This window comes from Poecilia reticulata, chromosome 16 (assembly GCF_904066995.2).
Source record: "Poecilia reticulata chromosome 16, P_reticulata-male-v2, whole genome shotgun sequence".
Classification (NCBI taxonomy): Eukaryota; Metazoa; Chordata; class Actinopteri; order Cyprinodontiformes; family Poeciliidae; genus Poecilia; species Poecilia reticulata.
Genome location: NC_088845.1, coordinates 30,208,068 through 30,224,699, shown reverse-complemented (window position 1 = coordinate 30,224,699; position 16,632 = coordinate 30,208,068). Strand labels below are relative to the sequence as shown.

The 16,632-nt window shown below is 37.7% G+C and overlaps 3 protein-coding genes across 12 annotated transcripts in view; 1 reads left to right on the top strand and 2 right to left on the bottom strand.

Annotated features, from left to right (window-relative positions):
* rgs22 (regulator of G protein signaling 22) overlaps positions 1-13,729 on the bottom strand; it is a 26,296-nt gene extending 12,567 nt beyond the window's left edge. For 2 of the 7 annotated variants that reach the window (XM_017309446.2, XM_008432896.3), the window contains exons 1-14: positions 13,562-13,690; positions 7,559-7,618; positions 7,439-7,467; positions 7,291-7,353; positions 7,031-7,216; positions 6,868-6,953; positions 5,484-5,650; positions 4,887-5,295; positions 4,646-4,807; positions 4,452-4,545; positions 2,935-3,054; positions 1,855-1,956; positions 1,014-1,208; positions 222-332 (exon numbers count right to left, since the gene is read on the bottom strand). In XM_017309446.2, the coding sequence (XP_017164935.2) occupies positions 222-332; positions 1,014-1,208; positions 1,855-1,956; positions 2,935-3,054; positions 4,452-4,545; positions 4,646-4,807; positions 4,887-5,295; positions 5,484-5,650; positions 6,868-6,953; positions 7,031-7,216; positions 7,291-7,353; positions 7,439-7,467; positions 7,559-7,580 (1,746 nt within the window). In that variant the 5' untranslated portion in view covers positions 7,581-7,618; positions 13,562-13,690. Of the gene's footprint in view, positions 1-221; positions 333-1,013; positions 1,209-1,854; positions 1,957-2,934; positions 3,055-4,451; positions 4,546-4,645; positions 4,808-4,886; positions 5,296-5,483; positions 5,651-6,867; positions 6,954-7,030; positions 7,217-7,290; positions 7,354-7,438; positions 7,468-7,558; positions 7,619-10,468; positions 10,552-12,222; positions 12,244-13,561 lie in introns of those variants that run through there. The other 5 variants (XM_008432892.2, XM_008432894.3, XM_008432895.3 and 2 more) reach the window with 5 other exon arrangements.
* On the bottom strand, positions 7,661-9,858 carry fbxo43 (F-box protein 43). Its single transcript, XM_017309447.2, has 4 exons — positions 9,592-9,858; positions 9,162-9,261; positions 8,769-8,969; positions 7,661-8,684 (listed from the first exon to the last, which is right to left on the bottom strand). Exons 1-4 carry the CDS (start codon positions 9,738-9,740, stop codon positions 8,436-8,438), a joined length of 699 nt encoding a protein of 232 aa, XP_017164936.2. The 5' UTR covers positions 9,741-9,858; the 3' UTR covers positions 7,661-8,435.
* spag1b (sperm associated antigen 1b) overlaps positions 13,693-16,632 on the top strand; it is a 20,356-nt gene continuing 17,416 nt past the window's right edge. The window contains exons 1-7 of one of the 4 annotated variants that reach the window (XM_008432888.3): positions 13,693-13,802; positions 14,070-14,211; positions 14,791-14,950; positions 15,056-15,178; positions 15,258-15,328; positions 15,499-15,611; positions 15,722-15,827. In XM_008432888.3, coding sequence (XP_008431110.2) covers positions 13,697-13,802; positions 14,070-14,211; positions 14,791-14,950; positions 15,056-15,178; positions 15,258-15,328; positions 15,499-15,611; positions 15,722-15,827 — 821 coding nt within the window. In that variant the 5' untranslated portion in view covers positions 13,693-13,696. Of the gene's footprint in view, positions 13,803-14,024; positions 14,212-14,790; positions 14,951-15,055; positions 15,179-15,257; positions 15,329-15,484; positions 15,612-15,721; positions 15,828-16,319; positions 16,407-16,632 lie in introns of those variants that run through there. The other 3 variants (XM_008432889.3, XM_081617080.1, XM_081617081.1) reach the window with 3 other exon arrangements.

The following is a 16,632-nucleotide window of genomic DNA, read 5'->3' as shown; positions in this document are numbered from 1 at the left end:
CTGTTGGGCCCTTTAAGGTCCCTTGCTCTGATACTGCTGCCCCAACAGATGACGAATGAAGAAATGACGCTCTGAACATCAGACTTATAATAGATCACCATCATTTTGCTGCAAGCCTTGAAGGGTCAAGGTAACGTCTGAAAATTCTATTATTTTTCCATACCTATAGAGACCTCAAAAATAATTCTGCATTTTCTCAGTGTGTTTATGAACTCTTTGACCTTTTGTTGCCTGCTGATCCGTCTCTGGTGCTCCTTTGATTCCTTGCAGAGCCTCAGGAGTTCTCTGTACTCTGTATTGAAGAAGCACCGCTGCTCCTCTTGCACAGGAACCTGGACGCAGACAATAACTCTTTAGCTAACTGATTAAACTTTTGCAGGTAACGGATCTTTAAATTTGGATCCAGGTTAGGATTTTTTGAATATTAAACAGGACATTGTTATCGTTATTTTACTTTAATGTTTGTAAGACTGCTTAAATCGAAACGACTTCACATTACCTTTAAGTCAGTGTCCCTATGTCCCTTGCAAACTTCAAATGTGTTTTATTTGGATTTTATGTGACATGTGAGCATAAAGTACTGCATAATTGTACAATTGAAAAAAATATATACATAAAGATTATTATGACAAACAAAAATCTGAAAAAAGGTGCCATGCATTGACATTCAGCCCACCTGAGTCAACACTTTTTAAAACCACCTTTGAGTGCAATTACATGAGCAAGATCTTCGTATGCTGTGTCTCAACTGGTCAGCCCCATACTGGAGGGAGATGCTTTTCCTCAGTTCCTTATCTTTTAAATTATTCCAAAACATATGGCTGTCTCCAGGCATTAAACTTTATAATTTTGTGCTACGTCGTGTTGGTTTGTCACTTTCTCAAAAAATATGCTGAAGCTTAGATTTGTATTGCAAAAATATGGAAAAGTTGAAAGTATGTGAATAGTTTACAAGACACTGTTACCCTGCCAAATACTAACTACACTAACCAGAAAGTAAGATTAAACTGCACCTGCTCAAATAACTCTTTGTCCCTCTGGTTCAGCTGTGTCCACGGCTCCAGAAGGATGTCCAGCACATGTTCCTCCACCCTATCAAACAGCTCCTCAAAAGCAGGCTGCAGTTTGTTGTACACCTCTCTTCTGATTTCGGTCTTAACATTAATTCTCCTCCTGGCAAAGCTGGAGATATATGTGAAATAAAGGACCTGGGAAGGAGGAGAGATGAGAAAATCTTTTCAAGTAAGAAAAATTTTTCTGCAAAACCACAATCACTTTCATCATCACCATTGCTCTCTGCTTTTACAATACCACTTTCGCTCATCAGAGCTGCCACACCACCAAATAAATGTCACTCATTTAACCCTGCTGGCTGTGGCACTAAGGAAACAACATTACATGTCATCTCTCTGGTGAACTAAAAAAAGTCAGCTTCCCGCTGTGATGTGCTCTGGACTGAAACATTCTTCTTTGTCCTTGGTTCCAGCATGGTCGAACACAATGGTTCTAGGTGACTGAGCTGGCACAAAGAACTGTGGGTGGAACTCATTTGTTTTTATGAGAAATGCAATTTCTCCACCTAAAACAGGAGTAGTAAGAGGACGCAGTTGAGAGTGGTGGAGGCTAGGCGACACAAATGAATGGAATGTCTCAATATATTGCCGTAATTGGGATAGCAATGTGTAAATGTAAAAGGGAAGAAGGAAAAGCACCTCATGGACTTCTAACAATTTTACATTTCTCTTCTGGTTGTTGGCTTAGAATACATTAAAAATAACATTCTCTAAACATCTGATTGATTGTAGTACTTGGTTATTTTTCCATAAAGATGGGACAGGTACTGCAAGTACTGACCTGTGCCTCTCTCTGCACACTATAGGGGTCCATTCGCTCCTGGTGGAACAGTTCATGGTAGTGCTGCAGGTCTGTCCAGAAGTAAACTGCATTTACCCAAAGCTAAAACCACACACAAAGAGACATTGGCATATTTACTTTGCCCATATGGGTCAGCATACCTACCATATACCTACCATAATATCAGCAATGTACAATGGGATTTTTAAACTTTTTTAGATATCGGTCCTAAAACAAAATTCCACAAAAGGCAGTATCCATATGGTCAGAAATTCTTTGGATAAAAACAAATGACTTGACTCCATCATTAAACTGTACCCTTTCGATCAGATTAAAAGTCTGTGGGTGTGTTGGAATCAAACAGAGATGCAATTAAAAAATGGAAGAATTAAATTTTTTGGCATATGGTCCCTATCTATAATTGTTGGGAATGATATTCTTTTCAAAACCATAAACTCTCAATTTAGTTTTACCTTTTACCAAAGACGTATGGCAAAGTACAAGTGCAAATAATTTAGGTACAGTACAGTTAAGTCAGTTCAGTACAACTAAAACACAAACATTCATCACAGCCACTGATGAATGTTCTATAGATCCTTTTCAACAAATCTTATTTGCAAACAAATCAAAGCAGCTGGTAAGCTAAATATTAGGCAATATAAATATTATTTTATATCTCCCCACCACCATTGCTAAAGGAGCAAAAATGTTTGAAATGTCAAAAATATTTATTAAAATTTGAAATAAATCTACTCTCCGTAAAACAAAAATTATAGTCAAGTTGTATGGGCTAGTTATACAAGAGAAGATTGTTAATCCAAGCCATAGTCTAAAGCATTAACAATTTCAAAAACTGTAAAACCTATAATCTATAACTAGATTTAAAAAGTATTTTCAGAAAAGATTTTTCTTTCTGATATATATATATATATATATATATATAGGGGCTCAGAGTTGTACTTCATTTACCAGTATTTTGATTCATTTTAAAGTATAAAAATAGTGAATTGCCTTTGCAATATCATATCACGTATCCACAGCACAACTATTTAGTAGAACCTCTCAGATTTTTGTTTGTACCTTGTTTCCAGATTGTTCACAGTAGTGTGTGAAGTACAGCCCAGTCCGGAACTCAAAAAACAGAGACGTCATCATCGGTTTCACTCTTCTTCCAAATGGTGTCTCACATTTGGCAGACATCTTAGGAAATATGTACACCACAGTATAAGCTACTTTATAAAATTGTAAGTTAAGATCTTAAAAACAAAAGAGCAGACAGCTTTTGGAACGAGGGTGTGCAAAGTGCAGCCCCAATGTAATGTGAATTTAACCAACCAGTGCAGATGGACCATGAAGATGAAGACTTTTTTTCCTATTAGGACAAAACTATGAGCCACAAATTGAACTCTTATCACAAAATGTCAGATACAACACCAACTATCCATCTTTTAATAAGGTTTTCTACTTTCTCTTCACTTTCTTGGTAGAATATAGGACCACGAGGCCTGTCACAATAACTAATTTTGCTGGATGATAAATGATTCCAAATGTTATTGTGATACATGATAATATTTGCTGTTTTGAGACCATTTTCAAGTGATATCATGGTAATGGCATAATAATGCAAGAACACATTCTCAAAGATCAATAAACTCTAAATTCTAGTTTAGATTTTAAAGGTTTTATTGGCTGTAGTGGTCTTTATTTGAGAGTGGTTAAAAAGGAAAGTATGTCATGAGAGAGGGAGAAGACATGTGGTAAAGGTCATCAGGCCTGGAATCGAACTTGTGACATCCACATTGAGGACTAAGGCCTCCTTACATGGGTTGTGCTGCCACGACAGCACCACAAACTGGAAAAAAAATTTAAATATCCAAAATAAATAAACAACAGAAGCAATAAACAAAATGAATTATGAAGTCTCTTTATGCAAAAATGTTCTTCGAAAGAAAAGAGGTAGTTGAGTCCAAAGCACCAGACTGAAGACTTTTGTCATCCAGTTTTTGGTAGAAAAAAGAAAGAGAAAAGAGAAAAATGATAAATCATGCAAATGGAAATTATTGAGCTTGTTTTAATTTATCATGGGACTAACTGATTCACTGCTCATTGCTAGAAGTCTAAGCACCACATCTGTCCATTGACTTATGCTATATATACCACTCCCAAATCTGCTTTTAATGACATTATTAAAATATTTTCAAAGACTGACTAACTCACGTTTTTATTGCTAAGAATTTTTTTAAGAAAGTTTTTTTCAGTCAAGCCCTAAATAAATGAGTAAAATAGTTGCATCTCTTTCAATAAGGAAATCATGTGAAACCCTTTTGAAGTTTGATTGATTTACACCTTCCTTTCCTACAAAAGAAAATCTGACAATTTTCTGTATTTTATTCAAATAGTTCTTAATTACTTCATTGTTGAGAAGGAAAAACAAATAGTCAAAACCTTTTGTGATTTCAGTGTTTAAAACCATTTTTATTTTTTGGCCCGGGTGTACTCTTGAGTTGAGTTTTGTAACATGGCTTTGGTCCATGTTTCAAAAGATTTGAACACCCCTGGCTCAGAATAAGCACCCAGTGAAATGACATGAGGCCTACCTGAGTCATAGCAGAATGATGGAATGGGGACAGATACTCTTCAGAGTGACTGCCAGGCTGTCTGCAACACGTCTTCATCCAGTACCGAGGCAACCTTTAGAGGACAGGTGGATGAAGTGTGCACGTTAACTGGCTGCACGCTATAGAACAGGACTCTGTTAAATGCGAATATAAATCTAAACTGTAGTCCACACCAGTAGCTGAGTAGAGGCTCAGTTAGTAGTTCCTGAACCGAGAACAGTTTCTCCTCTGTCCAGCAGGGGGAGTTAGACAGCCCCAACCTTGCAAGCAGCTTCCCATTCAAACAACAAGGACTGCTGCTCCTCAGGTAGCAGTTCCTCAACAGAACTAAATATCTGGGCCAGATGATACATTCACCTTTTTACATCACATGAGACAAGATGCTTGAATCAGATAAAAATACAAATGTTTTACCTTTTTTTCCGTTCTTCCGTCTGCAACGCTATCAGTGTCTGAATATCCATCCACAGATTTAGAAGCTTCTCTCCTGACGTTCCTCGCAAAAACTCTTTGAACTCATCCAAGCCTGGCCTATTCCCATCAGCACAGGAGGCTTGCCAGCACAAAAGAGGACTCTTCTTAACCTTTGCTGGCTTATCTCTACTATTCTTTGGACTGTTTAATGGTGTTGATTTCTTCCTCTCCAATTTTGCTTTGTCTTTATTTGCTTTGTGTTGGTCATCTGTCCTGGAGAGGTCTGGCTGGCCTCCAACGACTTTACTAGCAAAGTACTGTGGCTGTTCTTCAGCAGTGAGGTTGTCTGATGGACCCGCTGACAGGTCAGATGAGCTGTGGAGTTTTTGAGTTTGCTCACATTCAACTTCTGACGAAGACAAAGAGGAAAAAAGAAAATGAATGTGTTTTTGAGTCAGTATGAGATGGACAGGACTTCTTAATGTCAGAAACATTTGTTGTAAGCCTTGTTGATCTCTGTCAGAAAACAAATTCAATCTATAAATTAAATAAATAAATGATATTTTTGACTTAACAGTATTAGATCTAAAAATCTACCTGGTTCCGGTGATGTACTCTCCAGAGAATCTGAAGAATCTTCTTCAGAAGAGGAGTAATCAAGCAATTCTGAGATTGCATGACTGCTAATGTCTTTTTCATCTGACCCGTTTTTCCAATCAAGGCTCCAAAAGGTTGGCTTCCACTGAAACAGCAGCTTGGCAAGTCTGGAAGAAATCAACCATCACAAAATTTTAAATCACATGTTTGCTTGCTTAATTTAGAAACCAACTGAATGTTGCCATGTTTATCATTGCTTTTACTTGGTAGAGAGTTGATTTAATCACTTTTCTGAACTCAAACAATAAACATAAAAATATTACTTTTCATTCAAAACCAACATTGTTCCCTCTGATATTTCTAGAATTGCAAAAATATGACGGCATATTAGGGGCAATGTAGATATAAAAGAAAACCCAGAGGAGTACATTTCCACAAAAAATAAAAATAAAAAAAAGTTTGTTTTTTTTTACTTGGAAATTTTGACTTATCAAAATTTTTGAGTTTACAAAGTCAAAAATTTGCAAGAAATTTTGAGATCTCAGAAATTTTCCAGAAAAAAATGATTTTTGAAACTCAAATCTCCAACGTTTTTTTTTTTTTGAGATTCATTTCAAAGTTTTTTTCTAGCAACTTTTGAAATTCTGAAACTTGGAAGTTTTTTTTGTTGTTTTTTTCTTTCTGAAATAAATGTAAACATTTTTTAGTTTTTGGTAGAAATGTACTGTTTTTTAATTATTCTATCTACAATGGTCCTAATATGCAATCATTTTAATTTGAAAAAAAAAATCGGGGGGGAGATTTTTTTTAATCACTTTCTTTAAAGTCAGAGCTTTACTGTCACAAAGGTTACTACTCCTTTATAACAGTTTGGGAAAGCCCAGATGATGTCATAACTTTGTAAGCTTCATTCTCAGATATTGTAATCCATAGTTAAAGTTCTGAGATGCTGGAAGGCGACTCAAAGAGGAAGAAGCCTTCACTCGTAACATAAAAGGACAAAAATTACATAATGTACATACATGTCCTGTCAAAGTGTATTTTCCAACAATTCCTGTGATCTGATTAAATAAGTTTGGCCAAGATAACCATAGTGACGTTTAGAGGAAAACAAGGGTAAGATCACAAGCCTAAGAACTGTGAATTATGGTGGTGGCACATCATGCTGTGGGGATGTTTTACTGCACCATTTGGAAGGCCTATTTGTCCAAAACTTTGCTTCTTATCTGATATCTAAAAATGTTGCTTCAGTCTTTCAGTCCTTTACTGTCTGACAAATTAGCTCAGAAGTGACTAAAACAAAACGTCGAGGAGTGTCAATCACAAATGCCTGATCTACCCTGTATTTAATTTCTTTTTTTAAATGGTGCATGTAAAACTGTACCTGTACTCATGGTAGAAATCGCTCTGCAGGAAGAAGGGCAGTCTTGTCTCCGTAATCCACCGAGTTCCTTCCTCTCTGCTGAGGCACTGCAAAGACACATTACCTGAATCACATTGAAAAATGTAATCTATACGTCAGCCGTTTTCCCTATACAAGTTCTTACAGTGACAGTGAAACAGATGTCCGGTACAGGTGGCATTTTGGAAAATGTTTCTAGGTCATCAGAGAGCAGTAATGATTTATATTGTTTCAGGGAAGCTCTGATCCGTTTGGCGACAACGTCAGCTTTTTTAGTCACCACCTCAAAAAGTCCAGATTGCTGGTTGTACACCAAAGCTTCTGAGAAAGACTGAAAAATAATGGGCATTAGAAAGGTTTAAGCTTTTTTTGTATGAAGATATCTATATCCTGTGCCTACATTACCGGCAGACTTAAGAACTCATTGAAATAGTAAACCAGTACGTCATCAGAGGCCAGATAGCTCTTCTGTAAAAAGACAAAACAATTCAGCAACAGACAACTCTGCTAAACATAAGCTGTAGCTCTTTGAAAAATGAGAATGTTTACTCACAAAGTTTTCAGCAGTAAGAAGGGGGGTTTCTTAAAATAGAAAGAAAAAAGGCCTAATTTACAAGTGTGTAGTGTATTGCAAATGTTCGAGAAGGTTGAAAGTATAAGCTTTTGCTCTTACCAGCTGAAGTAACTCCACACATTGTTCATCTTAGAAATTCAGAGGCATCTTCTAGATTTTCTAAAGACAAGCAAAGCAGTCACTTTTAAACTGGTGTCATGGTCTAACTGCAAACAGTCCATGTTGCTATGGACTCATTTTCAACACAAGGACGATTGTAAAAGATTAACTAGAAAAAACAAAAGCCACTTAAGTTATTTCTGCAAAGCTGCATCAATGTTAATGGTCAAGGGTGAAAATAAAAACCCCATTAATTTTTAACAAAATCACTTTAATGTTAAACTAGTGTATATAGCAAAATAAAAATTTAAATGGCATTGTTGCAGTTCACATTTTACAGCATTAGATGGCACCATACCACAATGAACCAATTTGAACAAACCATGTAAAACCAGGCCCTGGAGCACACCGCATACACCATACACCAACCATAAAAGATAGTCCCTGTTGCTCAAGGTGGTTCCTGACCTCGAGTCAGAGTGCATACCCTTTGAGGTACCTAAATGCGGGCAGGGAATAAATCATGGTGGGCCCGCAGCCTCAAAGAGTGAACCCACAAAACCTAACAAATGAGAAGTGAGGCATTTTTAGAAAAACAATGCAATTTATTGTAAAAAAAAAGTAACCTGGACACACACACGCACTTGTAAAACCTGACTACTTCAAACTTACAAAAAAAAAAAAAAAAAAAAAAAAAAAAACAGTAATCAAAGTACATCAGAACCCAATTCCATAGTTAAAAATCTGTGCTGAAAGAAAAGTACTTAAGTAAAGACATTCAGTAGCGCAGACATTGTTTAGAAACTTGCTGTAAAAAGTTGGGGTAATCATTTACAATTTAAAATTGTCCACATGACAAACTGGAGTAAAGATTTAATTACAGTCTTCGAACATTTCGCTTGCTTAGAGCACTTCCTGGAAGCAGATTGTCCTTCTTGCGACGGCCCGCTGACTGACTGCCGCATTCTCTGGACCCATGGAAAGCACACAAGCAGGATACGCAAAACTGAAAGCCACAGTCGACTCTGCTACACACACCCTCCCCTTTCACCAAGTGACACCTTGCAGGATGCTGACATCTAGGGCAAGGCTTGAGGCATTCATCATGGAAGAGGGTTTTGGCAACCTGGGAGAAAGTTAAATGAAGTTATTGCTAAAGGTTTTATAGAGCATTTAAAATTCGCCTTTTGCTGGGTTATTCACAACTTGCCTCAAGAAATTTGTCCCGTTTGGTGCTGCTGCCTGTACTTAAAGTGCCATGCTGTGGCGTGGCCAAAGTGTTTGCCAACGGGGGGGTGCAGTAGCTAGAGCTAGAGGTTCTGGACTGGGCCTGAATCTTCTTTAAGGCCGACCTCTTTGGTAGAGCTGATCTGGTCTCCCCCTCTGAGATTTGGAGGACACCCACACCATACTGCAACACCACCAAAAAATTTTTTAAACATCACAAGAAACAAGCAAACATTGATCTTGCTCATGCATTAAAATATTTTTGCTTGAAACGAATAGTCCATCCTATGAATCATGTGAAAATGACATAATTGATCAGTTTAAACCACTGCACTGGTAGATATAAAATAAAACACTTATGATTGCAGAGAAGTACCTGAAGATCCTCTAGTTCACTCAGGTGGATTCTTCTCCTCAGGCTGGCTTGGTGGTCCTGCTCAATAATTTCATTCCAGCTTCTGCAAACTAGACTACACCTGTCAAAAAAGACAGATAATTCTAAAGATCTGTGCAAAAGGGACATAATTCTATGCAAAAATAGCTCAAAAACTAATATAATGAAAAAAGTTTCATATTTTGTCACTCATTATACAGAGTGAAATGTTATAAGCCCTTGTTTCTAGTAATTTTCATTTTAAGAAGGTTGCATCAGAAATTAGGAAGAGAATATTTTAAACATCTGCATTGTTTGGTGTCATCTTTTTCTTGACAATGCTCCATATATTCTCTATGGGGTTAAAGCTAAGGCCAGTTTCCTGGCTAATCAAGAATAGTACCACCATGGTCACTGAAGCAGCTTTAGTTACCTGTGGCACTGTGGGCAAGTCCTGCTGGAAAATGAAATCAGTATCTCCATAAAGTTGTGAGCAGAAGGAAGCATGATGTACTCTAACATTCCTGGTAGATGGCTGTAGGACTTTGCAAAACACAGTTGACCAGAACCAGCAGATGACATGGTGACCCAAATCACCTTTGACTGTGGAAACTTCACTCTGGACTTCAAGCAATGCGGACACTGTTCCTCTCCACTCTTCCTCCAAACTGCACAACCCTGATTTCCAAGCGAAATGCAGAGTATACTTTCATCTGAAATGAAAGTAAACTCTGAACAACAGATCTTTGAACAACAGTCCAATTCTGATGACATCTCTAGATCAGGAGTGGCTTGACACATGGGATGCGACATTTGGAGCCCAAGTGTAGGATTCGTCTGGACGTGGTTGAGTCAGCCTCAGGCCAATACTTGTGAATTTCCACAAAATTCTTGAATGGGTTCTGCTCGACAGCCCTCCTAAGGTGGTTGTTGCTGGTGCACCTTTTCCTACCACTTAACTTTCTATGAATATGCTGTAATATTTTTATTTCCTAATTTTCTGAAATACTGAACTTTAGGTTTTCATCTGTAAGCCACAATCAGAATTACAAGAAATAAAAGGCTTTAAATATTTCACACCATGACATACATTTAACTTTCTAAAATGAGTGACCAAAATATTGAACTTTTTCTTTGATGTCTGAATTTCTTTTAGATGTACCTGTACATTCATTTAAGTATTTGTTCTTTTATTTTTTGTACTTTAAATCAGACTTGATTGAGAAATGATTAGACTAAATTTACAAAAGATCTAAAGAATTTGGGATTGGCTGCGAATTGAATTACTTGAATAAAAATACACACATCACCTGTACAGACATTCTGAGTTCAGCTTGCTGAACATATTAGCCAAGATGTGCCTGAGATTCCTCTTCTTCAGCTCCGTCAGTATATCCAGCTTCCTCAGGCCCATCTTTCTGCCAATCAGCCCTGCCAAAGGCATACTGGTCCTGAACATCACTGCAGTCTTTGCTAGTGCTGCTGTGAATTTCAACTCTTCTTTCAGACTGGGACTTTGACCTGCAGACTTCTGAAACTTGTACTGGCACATAGCATGAACTAGCTGCAAGGCTGGAGTCAGAGATAGATTGACTGGGGTTGTTCGAAGAGGAGTCATGGAATGATGAGCAGGATCTGCATCTGTGGATGAAGGGCCTCCCAGTGGGGTGTGAGGGTCATGTTTTCCAGAAACAAGGTTATTAAAACATCTAGCAGATATTGTGCTGCAAGGGGTGGCATCAGCAAAAACGTCATCAGTAGAATGGCTGCTACATTTAGAAGGATTTTCATGTTTTCTATTTGCTTGGTCTTCCTCGGACTGAGAACCACCTTCTTTAAGAGTGGAAAGCCGGTGTTGACGATGCAAACGGGAGCGCCTCTTCACATCAGTCAGAGTTCTACCGGTTCCTTTGGAAGCAGAAATGAGAAGCTCCTGGAATGAGCCATCATGGTCTGAGGAGTCTTGTGATTTATCAAGCGTTAAGGAACTGAAGCCACTGTCTTCATTCATCGACCTGTTTCGAGGTTAGAAGGATGGTAAGATTAGAATGTTTTCAAATTCAATTCTCTAAACATTTACAGCAAATGACAAAATGTATACATAGGTACTGTATAAAGCACCTTAGTGTAAAGTTCCCTTGTACAATGTCTTTATACAGAAGCACAAACCTAAGAGTTTATAATATGAACGCACAAACTAATTTTGTTAAGCAGATCCACTGTGAATGGGAACAAAATCTACAGGACGTAAAGGAAACAAGCTAAAAATAAATAGGATCATTTAAATACTACTTTCCTTTCAAATTGTTAATCCAGTCATTCACAGTTTTGTTATTGCCCTTATCAAACTGCTGATGCGGCAGCTCCCTTTTAAATCCATTCCGAGTCCTCCATTTCATTTTTAAGACAAAATGTAAACTAATGTATGTGTCTATATATTATATATATAAATAAATGTTAGGAGATTGAAAAGTCTCACTTTTACAACACAGGAAATGGGAAAGATTTTTTTTTTTCAAAAAATAAAACATTTTCTAATTTTAAGAGTGAACTTTATTAAGTGATTTTTACATATAGAGACATTTAAAATGAATGTATTAAAATGATAGAGAAATGATTAAATATTACTGTATTCTGCACTTTATTCATCGTTAGCGAGTAAGTTGATGTTTTGGAATTTAATAGCATTAGGCTGACAAGGATACATTTCACCAGTCAATATTTTATACTGCCTCCTGTTATATACATGAGATTAAAAAAATGGATAAGAGGGAATGGCAATGAAATGAAAGCAAACTTACCCGATGTTTTTAGGTGTTTGGGTAAACAATGGCGTGTTGAAAACACTGGTGCCGTCACACAAAATGCTTTCACTGCTTATTGGTGATGGAAAGTTTTCTTTCGTTAAGAGAGGGAACAAACTGTCATGGCTTGGAGTATCTACATCAAGTTGACAAGATGAAATGTTTCCCCTGAAATCTGATTCAATGATTGAAACGCTTCTGTCAAAGGACGAGAGGAGGCAAGTGTTGAGTTTGCCGTCTTCACAGGTGGACGTCCTCACCTGCGAGAAGAGGAGCCGCTGTTTCCTGCCAGACATGGCCAGATCGTGGCCCACGTTTAAACTCCTGGTGGCCCCACCAGATGCAACATCTAGAGAGTCAAATGATTCACTGAGCCAGTGTTCAGATCTCCTACTCAAAGAGGCTTCAGCATTTGTAGTAATTGGTGATCCTGTGCTGTCATTTTTGACTACAGTGGGTTTGCATGTTAGAAGTTTATGGCACAGGATAAAACCCCTTCTGTTTAGTTTAGGAGTTTCACACCAGTTCACTACAGATGCTGCATCTCTGGTGTATTTGCTCAACACCTTAACGGATTCTCTGCTCTGTTCTTTAGGGGTGACATGAAGCCTGAGGTTCTCTTTAGGAGTTTCAATGAGTTCCGATGGGGACAATGAGTCAGAAAGGGCAACTCCGGTGATGCTCCCTGGGCTCTGGAACCAACCCAAGAGTCCGCTGTCAGAGCAGTCTTCATTATAAGGCTGGCCTTTGTAGCTTTGTGGGTTGATATTTGACTTAGGAGTACACTGCATTGCCCTCAGTTTTCCACACAAGGGTTCCATGAGAAAGGTTGTCAAGTGACCTGAAGATGAAAAAGTAAACAGCTAAAATGTTGACCCTAGATGTGTCGACTGGTTAATATACAAGCCCAAATTTTAGCTGAAATGCTAGATTACTATACATTTTTCATGGGAAAAGTCCATATATTTACGGCCTCTTTCAGTTTGTAGTGAATTTTCAGTGTACATCCATCTTGTTTAAAATTGTCGCTTCAAATCAAAGTTTTGCCATACTTCTCGGGATAAAAACACACGTTATGGTAAATTTAAATTCCATACATTTTCAGATAACGTAAGAACCCCGGCTTTAGCATGTCTGCGTCAAGATAGCTGGTATTTTTGAGGGGAAGAGCGAGATAAACGTTGCCACAGACTTTAGCTTTCAGGTGCTAAAGACAGTCAGTCATCTGGTACATCTCTAAGGTCCAGTTGTTTAATTAGCGTTGCTATGAGAGCTTGGTGCCGCCCATTTAAATCCTCCGTCACGAGCTCTGATGCCGCTACAAACACAGCTGTAACCGCCAAACTGAAGTCTGTTGTATGCTGGCATTTAGTTACGATATATATATAAAATGAACAAGAAAACTTAATTTAAAAAAAACAAAAAAACAGGACACTGTGAGAGCCCCTCAGCTGCGCCAGACATAAGTCACAAATTAACATGTCCCAAACACACCTGAGTAAAAACTAGTACAACATAAACGTAGCTGTAGAGTTCTCCAAGTTGAGACGCACTTATTTAAAAAAATGATTTGGTATTTCAGTTAAACATAAAACTTACCCTGTAAAAGAACTGAGCTGCTACGAAGGCCGTGTTATTACCTCAGGTTCAGTTCCAGGTCACGGCTTCCACACCTTTTTGCTGCTACATATTCACCAACACACACACGGCCATCGCTTTCAAATTTAGAGCCTTATGGGATGCGTCACGTGCTTCCGATCAGTTCAGCTGGTCTTCCGTGGGTGGTTACCACAGCAACGGAGTCTCCATTGTGCTTTGGTCAAACAGAAAACAGGAGCAGGTAAGGTAGATTTTTTGTTGTTGTTGTTGCTCCCTTAGCCTTCGCTTCGTTTGGACATAAATTAATGGGACGATTTCAAACTAAGGCAAACCTTATTATGCTGGCTGAAAGTCGAAGCCTCAAACAAATATCTTAAACATTTTTTGTTACCGAACTAGTTATTATTAGAGCTACTAGCTCTACTACTATGCTATTAAAAGTTTTGCTGTTATTGTTTTACAGTTCCTACATGATAACTGAGTTTTGTCACATTCTCTTCGCTCTCAGTCATGAGTGGCGAAGCAGTTTTCCCTCTTCAAAGTTCAGCCGCTGGCTTCAGTACTAAGGTCCCTGTGGAGCACCTGGACTATGATTTCATTGAAAAATGCAAAGATGTCAAATATCTGGAGAAGATACTGAGAATTTTGAGGTAATATTCTTTTCGTTAAGCTTGCTGTGCAGTGTGTGCACAAAGGAAATGGGTGTTGCTTTTTTGTATTTCCCTTCTCTTCTTGGTGTTTACCCTTTCAATGTTTTTTTTTATCATTTCCACTCTAACGGGAAAAAATAAAATAAAATTATTTTTGCAGTAATAGATACTGGTGTTGTCTTAGCACGAGAAAGCTTTTCAGTCTCAGGTCTTTTGCAGCATCTAACGGGTGCCTGTATCTAGCTCCATTTTTCTTTTCACTTACCCTTTTCTTTGCCCCTCTATTGAAGAAAAACATCCCCACAGCAGAATGCTGCCAACTCCACGTTTTGCTCAAAACATTTTAAAAAGCATTTTAAAATGTTTTGAAATGGTGCATTTCAAAACATTTTAGAAAGCACTGGAAGAAATAGCTAATTAAAGCATTTCAAAAACACACCAACATTTAAAAGCCATCTAATGAAGGATTAGGGGCACTAAAAAAATAATTTGAAATTAAAATTTCATGGAATACCAATCCTGACTAACATTTTACAAGGAATTTGAAGTCCGATGACTTAAGGCTTACTTTGTGTCCAGGTCTGGTGAAGAGGGCATATATCCCCATCTGATTAAGTTCTGTGAAAGACACTTGGAGAAGCTGAACCCTAACAGTCGAGCTCTCAGGAAGGAAAACCCTGTTGCCACGGAAGCCAACTTCTCTAAAGATGAGTGGAACCAAATCGTTTTCGACCTAAGAGTATGATACCCAGTGGCATGTTTTTTCTTTTCAAGAATTTTGTCATGAAGAACGTTTTTTTTATTGAACTTATTTTTCTGTTGTTTTTTTTTTCCTTTTTGGCAGACATGGGCCGAAGAAACCAAAAAGACTGAAACCTTGCTGAAAGAGGAATCAGTGTTTGAGGACTTGTCAGATGTGAAAATACCTCCTATAAGAAGTTCAAATTGCTTTGTTCCACATAATAAGGTATTTTATTTTAAACAGTTATACAGTGTAAACATTTCTCTTCTGGTAAACATTTTTATATAGTGTTTTTCTGCTGCAGACATCACTCCCAAAGCAAACAAGAAATCCCTCAAAACGTGTTGTACCTCGTGATTATCAAGAATGGGACAAGTGAGCTGTTTTCTCTTTTGTCTGTTATGCTTTAAAGAAAGAATGGAGTATTACAGCGTCTGCATGCACTTTGAGATGCATAATCCAATCTACAGTTGCAATCATTAACAGTTAAATACTGAACGCTACATATATAGGGTCTTGTCTGTCACAAAGCTTTCTATTTTCAGGTTCAATGTGGAAGAGGAATGTGGCAAGGTAGATGGGAGTATGCAAAGAAATGACCCACCAGCTCAGCTGAACTCAGGACATCTCAGCATCAGGAGAGAAGTGGATGCCTCATGTAATGTATTGTGTTCCTAAAAAACATGTGTTGTATTTTACAGCTGCAAAGTGATAATTATGCAATAGTGGCTGGCTATGTGTGTGACGTGTGTGCGGTGTGTGATGCAGTGTTGTCACATCAGGAGAAGCTCCTTTTGGCAAATCGGGAAAAGGATAAGGGCAATGAAGCTTTCAGAGCCAACGATTACGAAGAGGCGGTTGCATACTACTCCAGGTCAGGGTCTCTAAACACCTTTGCTACTATGAAGAACTTCACTTTGCAAGACATTTTTTTAAACATACAGTGAAATCTAAGTGAAATGTTACATTTTTGGGGAGGGATTAAATTTTATTCCCTCTTTAATTTTATTTTTTTCTGTGAATGGATATAGCTTACTATATCCATTCAACTATATCGAATGGATTTACTATATCCATTCAATATAGTTTACTAGTTTACTTACTGTGTAAGTTCTTGTTTACTTACACAGTACAAATAGATAAATAGCCAATTTTTCTAATTGTTTTTCATAAAATCAGACACTTCTTTCTGTTTCAGGTACATTAGGTTTACCAAAATAATTTGTATATAATAAATTCCAAAATAATGAGGGAATGCTTTAATAAATTGTATATTATTTTCATCAAAGTTGGAATTTTACAAACACCTTTAATAGGTAAATGTCCTAAATTTGACAGATTTGGAGACATATCTATATTTTTCTAGGCACTCCTCTACTACGCACTACTTCCTTGCATAGGACAGCCAAGAAATGAGCCGAGATATCAGGAAGAGAATTATCAACTTCAACAAGTGCGAAGATGTCATGTTCATCTGTTGAAAGCAGCTGTATGCAGGATGAAAACTAGGAATGTCCAGCGTCACACTGTTCATCCATGAAACGAGACCTGCCTGAAAGGCCACTCAACGAGAAAGTAGTCATCACTTCAAATGCAACATGAAAAGCTAAATCTTAGTTTGCAAATGCACACAGGGAGGAAGAAGTTAGTTTTTGGAGACATGTCTTGTGATGTGATGA